Source organism: Mustela lutreola, chromosome X (assembly GCF_030435805.1).
Source record: "Mustela lutreola isolate mMusLut2 chromosome X, mMusLut2.pri, whole genome shotgun sequence".
NCBI classification, from domain to species: domain Eukaryota; kingdom Metazoa; phylum Chordata; class Mammalia; order Carnivora; family Mustelidae; genus Mustela; species Mustela lutreola.
In genome coordinates this window covers 132,381,850-132,401,400 of record NC_081308.1, presented here as the reverse complement: position 1 = coordinate 132,401,400, position 19,551 = coordinate 132,381,850, and the positions used below count along the sequence as shown (strand labels likewise).

Genomic DNA, 19,551 nt, shown 5'->3' with positions numbered 1-19,551 from the left:
TGTTTGTTGGGAGATTTTTTGATTACTGATTCATTATCTTTACTGGTTATGAATCTGTTCAAGTTTTCTACTTTTTCCTGTTTCAGTTTTGGTAGTTTATGTGTTTCTAGTCTGTATCCATTTCTTCTAGGTAGTCCAATTTGTTGGCGTGTAGTTTTCAATAACATTCACTTCCAATTGTTTGTATTTCTGTGGTGTTGGTTGTGATTTCTCCCCTCTCATTTGTGATTTTATGTATTTGGATCTTTTTTCTTTTTAATAAGTGTGGCTAGAGCTTTATCAATTTCATTAATTTTTCCAAAGAACCAGCTTCATTTAGGAGCATGAATTTTAATAGCATTTTTGTTTGTCAGTTATTTCTTAGTATTTGGTTCAACTTTGAGTATTATAATAGTTTTTTCTCGCTGTGTAACACATTACCTCAAACTTTACAGCTTTCAACACCACCCAAGTATTTATTACGATTTTAGTGGCTCAGAAGCCAGGCAGGCTGGCCTGAGCACCTTACTCAGGGTCATACAAGACCAAAATCAAATTGTTGACAAGGCTGCCATTGTTACTGGAATTCATCTCCTTCTCTGAAGTTCCACGTAGGGCCCTTCATCCTCAGACTAGTCTCTCTCAAGATTTAAATCATTCTGACTTCAACTTCTACCTCATCTCTCTGAACTTTTCTGCCTTCCTGTTGCACTTTTAAGAACCTTATGATTACTTTGGGTCCACCCAGATATATCAGGATAATCTCTCCTTTTCAAGACCAGCTAATTAGCAACTTTAATTCTACCCACAAAGTTTCTTTAGCTGTGTAAGATAACATATTCATGAGCATAACACCAAAGGGGAGAGACAAAGAGAAGCAAAATTTTGCCTACCACAGGTATAATTTACATACAGTAAAACACACAGATTTTTAAGATGCAGTTTGGTAAGTTTCGACAAATGTGTACAAGTTACATCACCACCACTTTAATCAATACACAGAACATTTATATCAGTCCTTCCGCAACTTTCCAGTGAGTCTCCCTATCCTGACCTGGCCCTTGGCAACAGGCTGCTTTCTGGATTCATTTTTGACTGTTTAAGATTTATATATCATTAGAATCATACAGTATGCACTCTTCAGTGTCTGGCTTTTTATGTTTACCATCATGATTTAGAAATTCATCCAGATTGTAGCACAAAGTAGTTTTATTCCTTGTGTTGCTGATTGCTGCTTCATTATGGGAATATATCACAATAGGTGTGTCCATTCACTGCCACATGACATTTGGATTGTTTCAGTTTGGGGGCTAATAGAAAAACACCTGCTGTGAGCAGTCCTGTACAAGCTTTTGTGTGGACATCTGTTTTCATTTATCTCAATCAGATGTCTAAGAATGAAATTGCTGGGTGATACGGGAAATGCATGTTTAACTATAAGAACCGCCAACTCCCAATATAACCATGTTATATTCCCACCAACTACACATGACAGTGCCAGTTGCAACACATCCTGGACAATGCTTGATGTTGCCAGTATTTACGTTAGTTATTTTAATGACTCTGTGGTGGTATCTCACTGTAGGTTTAATTTGCATTTCTCTGATGACTAAAGATTCTGAGCACCTTTGCATGTGTAACTGGCTGTTCCTGTATGTCCTTTTTTTTTTTTTAAAGATTTTATTTGTTTCTTTGACAGAGAGAGATCACAAGCAGGTAGAGAGGCAGGCAGAAAGAGAGGAAGAAGCAGGTTCCCCACTGAGCAGAGAGCCTGATGCAGGACTCCAACCCAGGACCCTGAGATCATGACCTGAGCTGAAGGCAGCAGCTTAACCCACTGAGCCACCCAGGTGCCCCCTTGTATGTCCTTTGATGAACTGTCTGTTCAGAGTTTGGCCCATTTTGAAATTGCATTGTTGGTCTTGTTATTTTTGAGAATTTTGTATATATTCTGGATGTGTTTTCAGATGTACTCATTTTAAATATTCTATCCTAGCACTGAGTTTTTCATTTTGATGAAGTCCAGTTTATCTATTTCTTTTTCCCCTTTGGTTCCTTGTGCTTTTTATGTCTTGTCTAAGGAACTGTTGCCAAATCCAGGGTCACACAGAATTATGCCTATATTTGCACCCACAAGTTTTATAGTATTAGCTCTTATATTTAGGCCTTGGATATGCTGAATTAATTTTTATTAGTATGAGGAATGGATTCAAGTTCCTTCTATAGTCTATATACCCTGCAGTTGTTAATGACCCTAAAGTAGAGGCCCAGATGGTCAGTAGCCTGATCTCTAACTGAACAATCAGCCACTTATCCATTAACATAGGTCTTGTTAAAAATTATTAAAATAATTGTACTTACTACATTATATTTTGTACTATAGCTTCCATCTAGCATACAGCCTGTGCTATAGTGAATTCAATGGAGAAAATTATTTATTTGTTATCTGGCTTTCTGTTGTTGTGTGAGCAGTCACATGTATTTTTACCGGGAAGAAGTTGATAGAATTTTTATTTTGATGATGCCATTTTATAGCCTGGATTATTTTGATACTGATTAACGGGATAAGCTGACTCTGGACACATCCTGACAAACTCTGCCAAGTTTTGAAATAAACATCTGGGGAAATTCAGTTTTATATTATCTGTTCCTGCAGCTGCTCAACTTCTTCTAAGCAAAGGTCAGGGAATATAATAGGTTTTCCGATTCTTTTTAGGTAAAATGTGAAAGAACAGTTCATGTGAAGGACATTGTTGCTAAATAGATTTGGCAAGATTTAAATTTCAAATCCCAAGGGAAATGCATAAACAAAAATCCCACAGAAGTTAGGAAGGAGTAAAACCCATGAACCCTGGAACATTTTGTCATTTACTGTGCAGATTACTGTGAAACTGACTCAGGCACATACATCACGTGTTTCTGCACCAGTGGAAACTCTTCACTCTAACAGAAAAGGTCCTAAATATGCACATCTCAGAACTGAATCAGAGACCTGGGTGGTGCTGATGCTCTTAGGAATGGCCCCTTGAATAGCGCCTAGTCTTTCTGTTTCTCTGTCCCGCAAGCTTATTTCTTTTGCCTCTGATTTTTGCCTCTTTCCTTAGAGGGAGAAAAGAAGTGTTTCTGTGTGCTCTGGATCCTGTTTCCTCTAGTAAACATTCTGTATGTCTTACATTTTCAGTTTAGTCAGAAATATTAAAGTGGAAGTACAGTACTATTGGACATCAAAATACCTGTCTCTTGACATGGGTCTCGGTTTTGTTAGAAAGTGGTGGAAGCTTTGGAAAAACTGGGTGGAGTAGACTCTGCAGAACCAAGGAGACAAAATGGGAAAAGGGGTGAGTTGATGAGTGTGGAAGGGCATAGTTCTCAAAGTGGCTGGGAGATGAGACAAGTGGACTGAACAGAGGGGTTCGATTGATGATATGGGCACCAGATATTGTTCAGTGACTACAAGCCATGTAGGTTTATGCCAAGGCTAGTGCCATGGGAAGTTTTAGAGATGAATGAAATTAGAGCACATTTAAATATGAATTAATATGGGGTTGAGCTCCCTGGAAGTGGACCGTGAGGGTTAGATGGCTGTGCGGGGAGTTTATTGAGAGTGCTCAGAGGACCCGCACCCGGGAAGGGGAGGACAGGGAAGAAGTGGGGGTGGGGGGCCCAGGGAGAAGCTGGGCTGCGGTGCAGGCTGACCCCGCAGGGAGCTGTGGAGCCGGAGTGACCTTCTGAGTCGTCCCAAGTCGGGCTGGCTGTGGTGGGCCTTGTCCGTCTCCATCCTGATCCATCTTGAAGCACCACTTACCTCACATTTTGCCAACACTGGGGTGGCCTATACAGAGGCTGGCTGATGTTAATTGCCAGTCATCTTGTCCAAGGTCGATGCTTTCTGGTGGCATTAATGTACAATGTGAAGATTCATACCTCTACTTCAGATTACACCCAGGGTCACGTAGGGGAGCCCTGATGACCAGCCGCTAGTAGAGGAAAAAACCTGAGCTTTATGGGTCAACTTGATACACAGGTGCAAAGGTTCTTTCAGTGGCTGGAGGGTCACCCTGTGCCTCTCCAAAGAGGTCTCCGGGCTCTTAGCTGCGCTTCCACTGGGAAGCACCTCAGCAAGTCCTAAGTTCTCGGGAGTCCCCTGCGGTGTCCTGCTGACGTCGTCCGCTGACCTCCGGCGGCGGCTTTGTCACAGATTCACAGCTGCTGCAGAATGTCCAAAAACAATGCAGATAAGAAACATTCTTTCCAGCAAACATTGTTCAAATAATGAGAACATCTGTGCTTCCTTGAGTGATTTTGTAGCTTTTTAAGCACACAAATGAAAAAGAAAAAAGAAAAAGAAAAGGATGTCTGCTTTTTTTCTCTTTGTGCGTGTGTGCAGGCACGCAGGAAGTTTATTGGTACTTTCGAGGCTCACTAATATCTGAATTGTTTCCTTGGGCTGTTGTGACGTATCAGGGGCTCAGTGCTGGTCTCTGTGGCTGTCAAGGTGGATACTCCAGCAGCAGTCGCTGGAACAGCTTTGGTGAGTCTGTGATGTCATGTCCACGAGCAGGCTCCACCGTGGCTCTTCCATTCGTATGTCCATTCTGGCAGGGTTGGAGTTGCAGTGACTGAGGCTTGGTGCCTTTTTTGTGGTGGATACTCTCCACTTTTTCATTCTTTGATGCTCTTCCTTTCTTTATGTAGATCCGAGTTCTTAATTTTAATTTTAATTTCCCTCTCTCTGTGTAGTTTGTTGTAATATTTCTTGTAAGGCAGCTCTATTGGCAGCAAATTCCCTCCATTTATGTGTGTGTGGGAGTTGTTATTTCTCCATCACTGTTGAAAGATAATTTTTCAGGGTAGAGAATTCGAGGTTGGTTGTTGTTTTTCTTCCTCCCAACACTTTAGATATACAACACCCTACTCTCTTCTTGCTTGCATGGTTTCTGAGGAGAAGTTGCATGTAATTCTTTTCTTTGATCCTCTTTGGGTAAGGTGTTTACCCTGTGGTTTCTTTCAAGATGTTTTATTTACCTTTGATTTTCTGAAGTTTGGATATGATTTGTCTAGAAATAAATAGTTTGGGGTTAGGGTTAGGCATTTGTCCTGCATGGTGTCCTCTGAGCTTCCTAGATCTGTGTGTCGGTGAATGACATTAATTTGGGGAAATTCTCATTATTGCTTCAAATACTACTTCTGTTCCTTCCTTTCTTTCTTTTTCTTCTGCTATTCTATTGTATGTATTACAACTTTTGTAGTTGTCTCACAGTGCTTGGATATTCTTTTTTTTTTTTTTTTTTTTTTTTAAAGATTTTTATTTATTTATTTGACAGAGAGAAATTACAAGTAAGCAGAGAGACAGGCAGAGAGAGGAGGAAGCAGGCTCCCTGCTGAGCAGAGAGCCCGATACGGGACTCGATCCCAGGACCCTGAGATCATGACCTGAGCCGAAGGCAGCGGCTTAACCCACTGAGCCACCCAGGCGCCCAGTGCTTGGATATTCTAATCTGGTTTTCATCACTCTGTTTTTTTCTCTTTGCTTTTAAGTTTAAAAGCTCCTGTGGTCATAGTTTCAAGCTCAGAGATTCCTTCCTTAGCCATATCCAGGCTACTCATGAGTCTGTCAAAGGGACTCTTGGGGTTCCTGGGTGGCTTAGTTGGTTGAGCATCTGATTCTTGATTTCAGCTCAAGTCATGATCTCAGGGTCGTGAGACTGACATTGGTCTTCATGCTCAGCAGAAAGTCTGCTTGAAGATTCTCTCCCTCTACCCCTTTCCCCATTTATTTAAAAAAAAACTTTGTTATTTATATAATAAATACAATCTTTTTTAATTTTTATTTTTGTATTAAAATCTCTTTTAAAATACTAAGAGATTAATATCCAAAATACACATTTCCCCCACTATCTGAAAGTTTGCTTTACAATGCTTTGCTTTTACAAACTACCTACTTTAGTATCTGTTTTCACTAACTAAAAAAAAAATCTGAAGAGGATTGGGCCTTTTACAGAATGGAAGTTGCTTCTTTGTTTTCTGCCATTTCAGTTTACAAAAGGTTTCATAGGCATGTTCTACTTTTGGATAGCAGGGGAAACCTGTATATGGAGAACTCCTTAAAACTCAATAAGGAAGGGGTGCCTGGCTGGCTCAATCAGTGGAGCATGGGACTCTTGGTCTCAGGGTTGTGAGTTCAAGCCCCATGTTGGGAGTAGAGATCACTTAAAAACCAAAATCTTAAAAAGAAAAAGTAAGCAAACAACCTAATTCAGAAATGGACAAAACGGACTTGAATAGACATTTCTCCAAAGAATGTACACAAATGGCCAATAAGCACGTGAAAAGATGCTCAAACTCATCTAGGGAAATACAAATTAAAACCACAAAGAGATAGAATCTCTCACACATTAGAATGACTATTATAGAAAGAAAACCAGAAAATAAGTGTTGGTGAGGATGTAGACGCATTGGAACACTTCTGCACTGTTGGTTGCAATATAAAATGGTGGTGCTCCTGTGAAAAAGAGGATGGTGACTCTTAAAAACTTTTTGAAAATTACCATATAATCCATTAATTCCATTTCTGGGGATTTACTCAAAATAATTGAAAGCAGGATCTTGAAGAGATACGTGTCTAACCATGTTCACAGCAGCATTATTCTCAATAGCTAAAATGCAGAAGCAACCCAAGTGTCTGTCTATGGATGAACGGATAAACAACATGTGGTCTATTCATCCAATGCAATGTTATTCAGCCTTGAAAGGAAGAGAATTTTGACACCTGCTACAACATGGATCAATCTTAAGGACATTAAACCCGTCACAAAAAGACAAATACCTTATAATCCCACTTATATGAGGTCCCTAGAATGGTCAAAATCATGGCAACAGAAAACAGAATGGTGGTTTCAGAGGCTGAGGGGAGCGGGGAAGGGCAAGTTGTTGTTTAATGGGTATTGAGTTTCAGTTTTGCAAGGTAAGAGTTACAGAGCTAGATGGTGGTGATGGTTGTACTTAGTACCACTGAGCTCTACACTTCAACATGTTGGAGAGTGAATTTTATGTTTTATGTGTTTTACCACACTAATTAGAGCCCCTCTGACACCTTCACCCCGAGCTGAGCTCTGAAATGAGTGCACTAGGCTTCAGGGGAGTGACAGATGAAAACTGCCCTTGTTGGAATTACAACCACATCTACAAATGTTGAGAGGAGACATGTAAATGAAAACCTAATTGTTTCTGACATTAGTCAGACTGAAAAAGCATTGGTTCACAGACCCAAAATTTATGCAGAGGACCAGGAAATGGGTTTGACACCAAGTAGTAAGGGTGGGGGTCCCTGTCTGGCCATTCATCCAGGTTCCTGGAAGCTTGTCCTTATCCAGAAACTGGAAGGGGCTGGCTGGGTGGTGCCTGAGCTTGCTGTCCACTGTCAGATTCTAGACCCTGACACTTGGCAGTAACCAGGCAGAGAATGTACAGGGTTACTAGCTCAGCAGTTCAGACCACCTGGGGCACTGAACTGCATCCGTGTGTCTTTTTATAACGAGGCCCTCTACTCTCTTCTTACCCATTTCTATCCTATTTACCAAAACAAATGTTGCCATACAAACCACGATATAAGGAGAACCCACCCACTAGGTGGTTTCCCCCATCCTGCTCTGAAGGACCAGCCACTCTTTCCTTCCTGGTGTTACTACAAAGCAAGGGTTGGATTTTAAATGGAGAATGAAAGGGGGATCAGTTGAACTTGCATGCATGATTTGTGATTTATTTTATCATATGGCACCTAATGTATCAGTGTTTTCATCTTAGCACAGTCTGTGGTAGGTCTTAGCATGACCTAAACCAACCTAAACCAGTTTCACTGTAGGTTTAATTTGCATTTCTCTGACGACTAAAGATTCTGAGCATCTTTGCATGTATAACTGGCTGTTCCTGTATTTCCTTTGATGAACTGTCTGTTCAGAGTTTGGCCCATTTTGAAATTACACTGTTTGTCTTGTTATTTTTGAGACTTCTGTATATATTCTGGATGTGTTTTCAGATGTACTCATTTTAAATATTCTGTCCTAGCACAGAGTTTTTCATTTTGAAGGTGAGTCTAGTGTCCTCCTGTTCTGTCATCTCAGGGGCAAAGGAAAATTGAATGCAAAGTCTCACAGCTAGTGACGGGTATGCTCAGGGTTCAAACCTGGGCCAGCAGCAAGGACATTGACAGGATGAGAAGCCATGTTCTTAAGTATAATGACCACTTGTCAGGTAGAGAGAGGGGAAAATGTTGGGAACCCGTCTATAGAAGGGATTTATAGAGTTTCCAGTTTGCCTTGTTAACAGTGGAGGAAGGTGGAATGGAAGCTTTACTTCCAGCTGCTGAAAAGTGGGTTCAAAGAAGGTCCACCAAAATGAATGACTTTTTCTTTTCTTCACACAGGTTTTCTCCTAGGGTGCCGAGTTCTTTGCCATTCAACACGTCAGTCATGTACAAAAAGACTGTGTTTGTAGAGTTTACAGATGACCTTTTCAACATTGCCAAACCCAGGCCACCGTGGATGGGTAATATAAACAATATTGACTGTTTATTATGGAACAGAGTATCTGATGCTCTAGCAAGGATCCCCCAGGCCTCCCTTACTACCACCTGCTGGTAGTCTCAGTCTCTTTGCCGGGCTTTCCTCCTCTGCTTGTTCTCTGGACGTTGGAGTGCTCTGGGTCTTGGACCTGGGTTTGTTCTGTCTTCTCTTGACCTTCAATCACCAGCTGATCTCACCCAGTCTCACAATTTTAAGACATCTCTATGCCAGTCACTCCCAGGTTTAGATCTTCAGTGCAGACTTGATACGTCCTCTCAGATGTCACATAAGCATATAACAGGATATCAGAATGAGACATCTCCTACCTGAGAATTATTTTGGAGAATTATAGGTGACAAATATCCCCAAATTCTAAAGAGAGACTGGGAGCAGCTAGCTGGCTCAGTTGCTAAAGCATGTGACTCTTGATCCTGGGTTTGTGAGTTCAAGCCCTACGTTGGGTGTAGAGATTATTTTAAAATATTATAAAAGGTTAGTTTTACCCAGTTTGAAATTTTGGAGTAAGAAAAAGGAAGTAAATTTTATTGAGGTGGAAACAAACCATGAGAGACTCTTAACAATAGAGAACAGGCTAGATTGGTGGTGGGTATTAAGAAGGACACATGTCGGGCGCCTGGGTGGCTCAGTGGGTTAAGCCTCTGCCTGTGACTCAGATCATGATCTCAGAGTCCTGGGATGAAGTCCCACATTGGGCTCTGCTCAGCAGGGAACCTGCTTCCTCCTCTCTCTCTCTGCCTGCCTCTCTGCCTACTTGTGATCTCTGTCTGTGAAATAAATAAATAAATTCTTAGGGAAAAAAAAGAAGAACACATGTTATGATGATCACTGGATATTGTATAGAAGTGATGAATCACTGAATGCTACTCCTGAAACTAGTATATGTATGTATGTACGTGTGTGTGTATACATACATACATACATACATATACACACATCTTTTTATAAATGTACATATGTGTGTATATATATGTATTTAGAGAGAGAGAAGGAGGAAGTAGAGCAGAGAGACTCCCAGGCTCCACACCCAAAACAGAGCCTGATGCAGGGCTTAATCTCAAGACCCTGAGATCATGACGTAAACAGACATCAAGAGTCATACACTTAACCAAGCAACCCACCCAGGTGCCCCTACTCCTGAAACAAATATTCTACTGTATGTTAACTAACTAGAATCTGAATTAAAATTTGTTCAGGTGGTGGCCCAAAATTGGTCCTGCAACCCTCAGCCCATCTTGTACCTCAAGCCTAAGTAAAAGGCAGATAGGCACTTATGAAATAATTTAGATTTGAGGATTTCTTTGTTAACCATATTTGGTGATTTGTATGTTTGCCTCCCCACAGTGGGAGGGAGTTTTCACTCTCATGCCAAGCTGTAGTGAGGGAAGCTTTAGGAGAACCTTGTAGAAGTTTTGACATAAGACCTGTGGAGCTCATAAGACTCTGACTACTTTCTGCTTTTTATCTGAAAAAACATTCAAGGTCAGAGAATTGGAGGAACTTCCCCTGATGGCATAATAAGGATAGTAGGTTACAGCAGTGTGAGATGAGGAAGGTCATAGAACAAGATTTGTCTCAAGAAGACCCTGTCTAATGGGGCGCCTGGGTGGCTCAGTGGGTTAAAGCCTCTGCCTTCCACTCAGGTCATGATCTCATGGTGCTGGCATCAAGCCCCGCATCAGGCTCTCTGCTCAGCAGGAGGCCTGCTCCCCACCCCACCCCCGCCACTCTGCCTGCCTCTCTGCCTACTTGTGATCTTTGTCTGTATAATAATAAATGAAATTTAAAAAGAAGAAGAAGAAGAAGAGGATCCTGTCTGAGAGGTCTTCCTGCCAGGGCTAGGTGACCCCAATAGAAAACGTCTCTGATTGTATTGCCAGAAGCAGAAAGTGGTAAGAGAGAGACAAGGGACAGCTGGAGAAGGGAAGGTTGGGAAGGGTTAGGGTTAGAGTTAGGGTTAGGGTTAGGGTTAGTCTCCAAAGAACTCATACAAGTTCCCTAAGAAAGAAAGAAACAGAATTTTGGCACATCTCACAACCAGGCACTAACAAAGCCACATTATCACTCTTCTTTCCAAGAAACATCTTGTCATCTTGTCATTGTGCCTCTTTCTGTGATCCTTTTCTCACTAGCTCCAAGCTTCAAAGGCCAGGAGGCAGTAAGGTGAGTGGGGGAGGTGGATTAGGATAAGAAGATGAGAAAGCTGGAGGAGGGAGGGACCCTTAAATTTCAGGACACACCAAATGTTTGATATTAAGTTAGACTAGTATCACTGGACTGATAAGATACTGCTAATATGTGGTGGTTACTGGAAAAAAATTGGGACTGTTCAAAGTGCAAGCGGGGAAACTCCACTTAACACAGGGTTTTTTTTTTTTTTAAGATTTTATTTATTGGGGCACCTGGGTGGCTCAGTGGGTTAAAGCGTCTGCCTTCAGCTCAGGTCATGATCCCAGGGTCCTTGGATTAGGCCCCACATTGGGCTCTGTGCTCCGTGGGGAGCCTGCTTCCTCCTTTCTCTCTTTCTCTCTGGCTGCCTCTCCGCCTCCTTGTGATCTCTGTCTGTCAAATAAATAAATAAAATCTTTAAATATCCATATATAAAGATTTTATTTAAATTAAAAGATTTTATTTGACACGAAGAGAGAGAGTACAAGCAGGGGGCAGTGCAAAGGGAGAGGGAGGAAGCAGGCTCCCTGCTGAGCGGAGAGCCCAATGCAGGCCTTGATCCCAGGACCCTGAGATCATCACCTGAGCCACAGGCAGAGGCTTTAACCCACTGAGCCACCCAGGAGCCCCTCCACATAACACAGTTAGAATCTATGAAAAATAAATCTCTTTCATATTTTTGTCCCTTTGAATCTACTTCATTCAATAAATTATTTGTAGGCATCTTATACTTAATATGTCCGGAAGTCGGAAGTTTTGATTTTCTTACTTTTCTGAATCGTGGCCACGATTCTTCCTGGCTGCTCTCTAACTTCCAGTCCATCAGCAAGTATTGTTGACTCTTCATCTAAAATGAGTCCCAAGTCTGCTTTCCTCTTGTAAGTTCCAAATGCAAGCAAACTCCTGTGGCTTACAAAGTCCTACATGTTATGTTCCCTGCCTGCCTTTATAACCTTATTTTCTGCTATTCTCCTGCTCATTCACACGTTACTCAACTATGTCAAGATTACTCCTGTCTCAGTACTTTTCCATTTATTTTATTTGCTTTGGATATTATTCTACTAGGTATTTACAAATCTTGCTTCTTTTCAATTAGTCCAATCACTGCTCAAATGCCACCTCCTCAAAGATGCCCTTCCTGACCACTATGTTTAAAGGATTCCATCTCCTGCTTCATAACTTTCTAGCACACCACCATCTTTTATAGCGTTTACAACAATCAGAATATTTCTTGTTTATTTCTTTATGTGCTTCATTACATTCTCTAGAATGTAATTTCCATGATCTGTCTTGTTCACTACTGCATCTCCAGTGCCTAGGGCAATTCCTAGAATATAGTAGGAACTCAACTATGAGTTGAATGAATGAATGCATTGAGTGAATTATCAGAAATCTATCCTCACAACAACCATGACACTGAGGTGGTGATAGCAGTTTATGCATTTATTCGGTCCATTACTGCTTTTTATCAGTAATCACAGGTGCATGTTTTTCCACTGTGACTTTGGCCATCACTTTCATAATAGCAGGTTTTCTGGAGTACCACTCTCAAAGTAACCTTTAGGGGGCATCTCATCCTCACAGGTCTGCTGGGTCCTACCATCCAGGCTGAGGTTTATGACACAGTGGTTGTCATACTTAAGAACATGGCTTCTCATCCTGTCAGTCTTCATGCTGTTGGTGTATCCTATTGGAAAGCTTCCGAAGGTGAGTCAAATGCCCTCCTATTTTCCTATATCTCAGGGATAAAGGTCTTACAGCTAGTGAATGGTGCACTCACTAAGTTCATAATACATCACCTCAGTGCTACCTGGCCATCCTCACCCCAAGACAGCTTTACACATTGTTGGCCTCTTATCAGACCTCCCACACCTCTTTCCAGATACTACCATTAGGAAAAAGGATATTCATTTCTTAATGAAATGCTTCAAACAAAGAAAGGTACAGAAAATAATATAGCACACAAACACATAACCATCACCTTATTTTGCCAAATCTTGTTTTTTTTTTCTTTAAAGATTTATTTATTAGAGAGAGAGCACAGAGCCCATTGTAGGACTCGATCCCATGGTCCTGAGATCATGACCTGAGCCAAAACCAAGAGTTGGACACTTAACCAACTGCACCACCCAGGTGCCCATCACTTTGCCAAATCTTAAAATTTTGCCATCTTTGCTTTAAGAAATTAAACATTATATAGTTGAATCCCTTTATGTAACCCCTCAGGCTCCCTTCCTCTCTATCCAAATGTATCTGCTCTCTAGAATTTAATATCAGCCCATGATCACACAGGCACCTTAACCACACGCTCCATCCCCAGGGGCCAACTCAGGTTTTTAAAAATGTCTTCAACTCTCTGGCAAGTGCAGCTGTTGGCCTGATGTTGCTTCTAGATGAAGCCAGTAGTATCTAGTGCACACTGAAGAGGGTGTCAATATACGCCAGAGAGGCTCACTTTAGAGTGGGGACTACCAACCTGTACTTTGGAGGTAGCCTTTGGCTGCTGAAAGTCTGTAGTAAAAGTAAAGGCAGAATAGGGGCAGTGCAGAGGTCTCTTGTACTGCTCTCTTGGTGAGGTCCCGCTCTCAGATGTATAGATGTGATGGGATAAGATAAGGTATAAACGAAGAGCCCTCTCAGTGCTTTGGGCTGCTCTGCAACTCCAGAGACCATTACGAACCCAGGAAGTTATGGTGAAGTTGCTAGAAAAGTGTTTCAGTAGAAGCATAAGGCATTATGTCAGTTTCTTTAAATATTCTCTACTTCTGTCCACTGAAATGACCTAGAAGCAAAGACACTTCATTAACAGTGAACCTAGATAGTGCTCAATTTAGAATCGAGGTATCAAACTAATCCATGGGTTAATTTTAACATCACTAAGCATGAGACAGCTAGAAAATATCTGCCCCTGATGTGATCTCCTCCTCCAGAGAAGAGCCAAGTTAAAAACATTTCTAAAAATGGCCACCTGGGTCACTCAGTTGGTTAAGTGTCAGACTCTACATTTTGGCTCAGGTCATGATCTCAAGATCGTGAGACAGAGCCCCATGTCAGCCTCTGTGTGGGGTGTGGAGTCTGCTTAAGATTCTCTTTTTCCTTGTCCCTCTGCTCTCATTCCCCTCCCCCTCTCTAAAAAATACTTTTGAAAATCTCTGTATCTCATCTTTCTGTGACCTTCACCAGTGCTCATTAAAGAGTTGGGGACAAAGTACATAACCAATGTATGTCTGTTGAGTTGAATTGATATGAACTAGGTAAAAAGATGCAATGATAGAAGTAGTATTATTGGTTAGAACCTGGAGGTCACAGCAAGAACCACCCAACCCCTCACGTTTGCATTAGTGGTCTACAACTTCTGCGGGATATATGAGGCTGCTTGATGGTCTTCCAAATTAAGTTGCAGAAAGTCTCTTTCTTGTGTAGAATCTACTGGTAACAATAAACTTGCTATATTTCCTTGAGTGAACAATGCATATGGAAAGGATAGTGTTATCTCTTCTTGCTTTAGGTGCTGGATATGAGGATCAGACCAGCCAAAAGGAGAAGGAAGATGATAAAGTCATTCCTGGTGAAAGCCATACCTATGTCTGGCAGGTCCTTAAAGAGAACGCGCCAATGGCCTCTGATCCGCCATGTCTCACCTACTCATATTTTTCTCATGTGGACCTGGTGAAAGACCTGAATTCAGGCCTCATTGGAGCCCTGCTGGTTTGCAAAGAAGGTAAGTGTGAGAGAGGGTAGGACTCAGATGAAATAAGCAGGGAAGGGTCAATTATTAAAGCATCTGTGTTTTCATCTAAAAGAGGTTTCTTTTCCTTAGCAACATGCCCGTGGAAAGAAAATATTACATTCTATGGACTGTCTCAGTAGTTCCTTTTGTAAATTTTGTGTTAAGTTTCCTGAAAGCTTTCTGGAGATAAACACATCCATCTGTGTCATTTGTATCCCCAAAGCATTTAAAACTTGTAGAAAAGCAGGGCACCTGAGTGGCTCAGACGGTTAAGTCCAACTGTTGATTTCAGCTCAGGTCTGAATCTCAGAGTTGTGAATTCAAGCCCCACACCAAGCTCTGCACTGGGCTCTGTGCTGGGTGTGGAGCCTACTTAAAAAAAAAAAATCGGAGAAGAGTAAACATTTGTAACTTGTTGTTCTAAAAATCATCTTTTTTAAAATATTTTATTTATTTATTTGACAGAGAGAGATCACAAGTAGGCAGAGAGGCAGGCAGAGAGAGAGAGGAGGAAGCAGGCTCCCTGCTGAGCAGAGAGCCTGATTCGGGGCTTGATCTCAGGACTCTGGAATCATGACCTGAGCCGAAGGCAGCGGCTTAACCCACTGAGCCACCCACGCGCCCATGTTCTAAAAATCATCTTAAATTTAATTAACCCTCGGGCACCTTGGTGGCTCAGTCAGTTAAGCGTCTGCCTTCAGCTCAGGTCATGATCCTGGGGTCCTAGGATGGAGTCCCACATTGGGCTCCCTGCTCAGTGCGGAGACTGCTTCTCCCTCTGCCTCTGCCTCTCCTTATGCTCAGGCTGTCTCTCTCTCTATCAAATAAATAAAATCTTTTTTTTATAAGGTTTTATTTATTTATTTGACAGACAGAGATCACAAGTAGGCAGAGAGGTAGGCAGAGAGAGAGAGGGAGAGAGAGCGGGAAGCAGGCTCCCTGCCGAGCAGAGAGCCTGATTTGGGGCTCGATCTCAGGACCCTGGGATCATGACCTGAGCTGAAGGCAGAGGCTTTAACCCACTGAGCCACCCAGATGCCCCTAAATAAAATCTTTAAAAATTTTTTTCATTAAACTTGTTTTTATTTTATAGTTTAAGAGTATACACTAATTTAGGAAAGTAAACATTGTAGAATTTTCTTTAATTCTAAGTTTTTAAGTGAAATCAGTTTCATGGGACTTTTGTTTCTCCTTTAACTATCAGTGCATGTCACCGCAATTTAGTGGCTAAAAATTACAATCATCATTTATCATTTCTCATGGTTTTTGTGGGTCTCTCATGGAATTTGGGAGTATGTTTATTTGGTGGTCTATCTCAGGATTTTTTTTAATGCTCTAGCCAGTTATTTATTTATTTGTTTGTGTATTTATTTATTGAAGAGAGAGAACAGGCATACGCACGCATGTGGAGGGAGGGGCAGAGGGAGAGGGGGAGAATCTTCAAGCAGACTCCATGCTGAGCACAGAGCCCAGCTCAGTGCTTGATCCCAGGACCCAAGAGTTGGACACTTCAGCAACTGAGTCCCCCACGTGCCCCAAAATGCTCTAGCCCTTTAGACTCTTCCCAAGGCTTTCTAGTCCCTTTCTTGAAGACTTGGCTTTGGAAGAGGAAGAGAAGAGCAGGAAGAGGCACCAGAACCCTGGCCAGACTGGAGACTCTGCATGAGCTGCTTTACCTCTCAGAATGGCAGCCGGGTGTGCAGTACTCTTGTCTGAGGATTTCTGATGAGGCTGTAGTCAGATAGAGCTGGAGCCAAGGTCATCCTGAATGAACCTTTATTCACATGTCTGGCATCTAGGCTTGGAAAACTCAAATAGTTTTCCACAGGGTCTTTTCAGCATGGGAGATAGAGGGTACCCAGAAGTCTTTTTCCTTTTAAATGGACTTTGTCTTAGAGTAGTTTTTAGAGTAGTAGTTTTTAGAGTAGTTTCAGGTTTACAGGAAAACTGGGCAGAAAGTAGAGATTTCTCCAATACCACCCACAGCCTCCCCACTGTCAGCATCCTGCACCAGAGCGAGCGGTATGCTTGCTCTAACTGGTGAGCCCACAGTGACGTAGTGTTATTGCCTGAAGTCCTACTGTGCACGAGGGTTCACTCTTGTTGGTTTATAGGCTACAGGTTTGGACAAATGTAGAATGACACATATCTACCATTATAGTATCATACAGAATAGTTTCCCTATTCTAAAAATCCTCTGTGTCTCACCTCTTCATTCTTTCCTGCCCCACTCCCTAGCAACCACTGAGTTTTTAAATTATCTTATCAATAGTTTTGCCTCTTCCAGAGTGTCAGATAGTTGAAATTATACAGTACATAGCCTTTTCATATTGATTTCTTCCACTTAGTAATGCATTTAGGCTTTCTCCATGTCTCTTCATGGCCTGATAGTGTTTTTCTTTTTAGCACTGAGTAATGTTCTGTTGTCTGAATGGACCACAGTTTATCCACGCACAGTGAAGGACATCTCAGTTGCTTCCAAGTTTTAAACAGTTATGAATAAATCTTCTGTAAATATCCATGTGCAGGTTTGTATGCACACATAGTTCTCAGGCTCTTCGGGTAAATGCCAAGGAACACAGCTGCTGGATCGTATGGCGTATGCTTTCTTTTGCAAGAAACCGCCAACCTCTTTTCCAAGGTAGCTCTGTCATTTCGCATGAATGAGACTTCCTGCTGTTCCTCACCCTCACCAGCTTTTGGTATTGCCAGTGATTTGGAATTTGGCCATTCTCATAGGTATGTAGTGATATCAAATTGCCTTAATTTGCATTTCCATGGTAATATGTGATGTGTGAAGCATGTTTTTATTTAAAAGATTTTATTTGTTTTTTTGAGAGAGAGAGAGCACAAACAGGGGGAGGGGCAGAGGGAGAGGGAGAAGCAGTCTCCCTGCTGAGCAGAGAGCCCAGCGTGGGGCCCGATCCCAGGACCCTGGGATCATGACCTGAGCCAAAGGCAGATGCTTCACTGACTGAGCCCCCCAGACGCCCCAAGCATCCAACTCTTGATCTCAGCTTGGGTCTTGATCTCAGGGTCATGAGGTCAAGCCCCATGTTGGGCTCTACACTGGACGTGGGGTGAGTGAGTGAGTAAATAAATAAATAAATAAATAATCAAAACTGTTTACATATAAAATATAAACAAATAAATTTAAAATCAAAAGAATTAATTGGCAGAAAATTGACTTAAAAATTCAACAGAGAGGCACCTGGCTGGCTCAGGCAGTGGAGCATGCAACTCTTGGTCTTGGGGTTCTAAGTTTGAGCCCCACATTGGGTATAAAGTTTACTTAAAAATCAAATCCTTCCCTGGGGATAAAAATATATGTTTATAAAAAATAAAAAATTAAAAAAAAATCAAATCCTTATTAAAAAAACAAAATAAATAAAATCAATTTTTTAAAAAGTAAAATCTTTTGAAAAAGTCAACAGATATTCTAGTCTGGATAAGATGAAAGAAACATAATGCCTTTATCTCCCATTGAGCAACTATAGGACCTTGACAAAATGCATAGCCCAGCCATTTGAGAATCCTAAAAATCAAATAGAACAAACAGGTCAGGAAAGGCATCAGAATTTAAAATACCACCAAACTGGCAGGGAATTTCTGTTTTTATTGCCCTTCAGTATTCCCCAAATGGGTAAAGGATGTAAATAGTATTTCGGGGGGGGGGGGAAGGATAGAAATGATGAACAAGTATGTCAAAAAGTGCTCAGCATCACTCAGCATCAGGGAAATACAAATCAAAACCACAAAGAGAAACCACTTCACACCTGTCAGAATGGCCAAAAGTAACAACACAGGAGACAACAGGTGTTGGTGAGGATGTGGAGAAAGGGGGACCTTCTTGCACTGTTCTTGGGAATGCAAACTGGTGCAGCCACTCTGGAAAATAGGGTGGAAGGTCCTCAAAAAGTTAAACATAGAACCACCCTACAACCCAGCAATTGCACTACTGGGTATTTACCCAAAGGATATGAAAATACAGATTCAAAGACATACATGGACCCCAGTGTTTATAGCAGCATTATCTACTATAACAAAATTATGGAAAGGGGCCATCCATCCATTGACTGATGAATGTATAAAAAAGTTGTGATGTGGTGTGTGTGTGTGTGTGTGTAGGAATATATTATATGATGGAATATTACTCAGCCATAAAAAGAATGAACTCTTGCTATTTTCAACAACAGTGATGGTACTAGAGGGTATAATGCTAAGTGAAATAAGTCAGAGAAAGACAAGTACCATATGATTTCACTCATGAAACTTAAGAAACAAAAAAAATGAGCAAATGAGCAAAAGAAAGAAAGAAAGAAACAGAGAGGTAAACGAAGAAACAGACTCTTACTTATAGAGAACTCAGTGATGGTTACCAGAGGGGAGGTTGGGTGGGAGAATGTTACATAGGTGGTGGGGATGAAGGAGGACACTTGTGGTGAGCACTGGGTGCAGTATGGAACTGCTGAATCACTCTACTGTACACTTGAAACTAATATTACACTATATGTTAACTAACTGGAATGAAAACTAAAAAATTTTAAATGTGTATTTTACATACTGTCAATGAATAACTGGAAACCAGAATGTAAGAACGAATGTTTACAATAGCTCCAAAAATTGAAAGTTTAGGAATCTAACAAAACATGTACATTGTCTGTATGGTGAAAACTACAAAGTAAAAGAAACCAGAGAGACATACTGTTTCTGTGCTATAAGATTCAACATAGTAAAGATCTCAGTTCTCCCCAGTCTGTAGATTTTCAGGAAGCTTTTTATGTGGTCACAAACAAGCTGATTCTGAAATTTATATGAGAAGGCAAAAGTACTTACTAGATTTGCTAAAATGATTTTGCAAAAGAATAAATTTGGAGTAATAATCTTACTCAATTTTACAATTTACTACAAAGCCGCAGTAATCATAGCATGTGTTAACAGAATAGACCTATAGATCAGTGAAATAGAATAAAAGTCCAGAAATGGATCCCCACAAATAAGCCCAATTGATCTGGTGCAAAAATAACTCAAAGGAAGCATCTTGTCAACAAATAGTGCAATGATCGTAGACCTTATAGTTATACAAAGAGTAAC

The 19,551-nt window shown here is 41.2% G+C and overlaps 1 protein-coding gene and 1 long non-coding RNA gene across 6 annotated transcripts in view; one reads left to right on the top strand and one right to left on the bottom strand.

The window, feature by feature from the left end:
• LOC131820885 (uncharacterized) overlaps positions 1 to 19,551 on the bottom strand; it is a 211,335-nt gene that overhangs the window by 30,557 nt on the left and 161,227 nt on the right. The window lies entirely within an intron of this gene.
• The window catches only part of F8 (coagulation factor VIII), a 111,116-nt gene that overhangs the window by 6,611 nt on the left and 84,954 nt on the right, over positions 1 to 19,551 (top strand). For all 5 annotated transcript variants that reach the window (XR_009349817.1, XM_059156716.1, XM_059156715.1 and 2 more), the window contains exons 2-4: positions 8,402 to 8,523; positions 12,312 to 12,434; positions 14,236 to 14,448. Coding sequence is in view for 4 of the 5 variants with exons in the window: in XM_059156716.1 (XP_059012699.1) it covers positions 8,402 to 8,523; positions 12,312 to 12,434; positions 14,236 to 14,448 (458 nt within the window). In the remaining variant the exon portion in view is untranslated. The remainder of the gene's footprint in view (positions 1 to 8,401; positions 8,524 to 12,311; positions 12,435 to 14,235; positions 14,449 to 19,551) is intronic.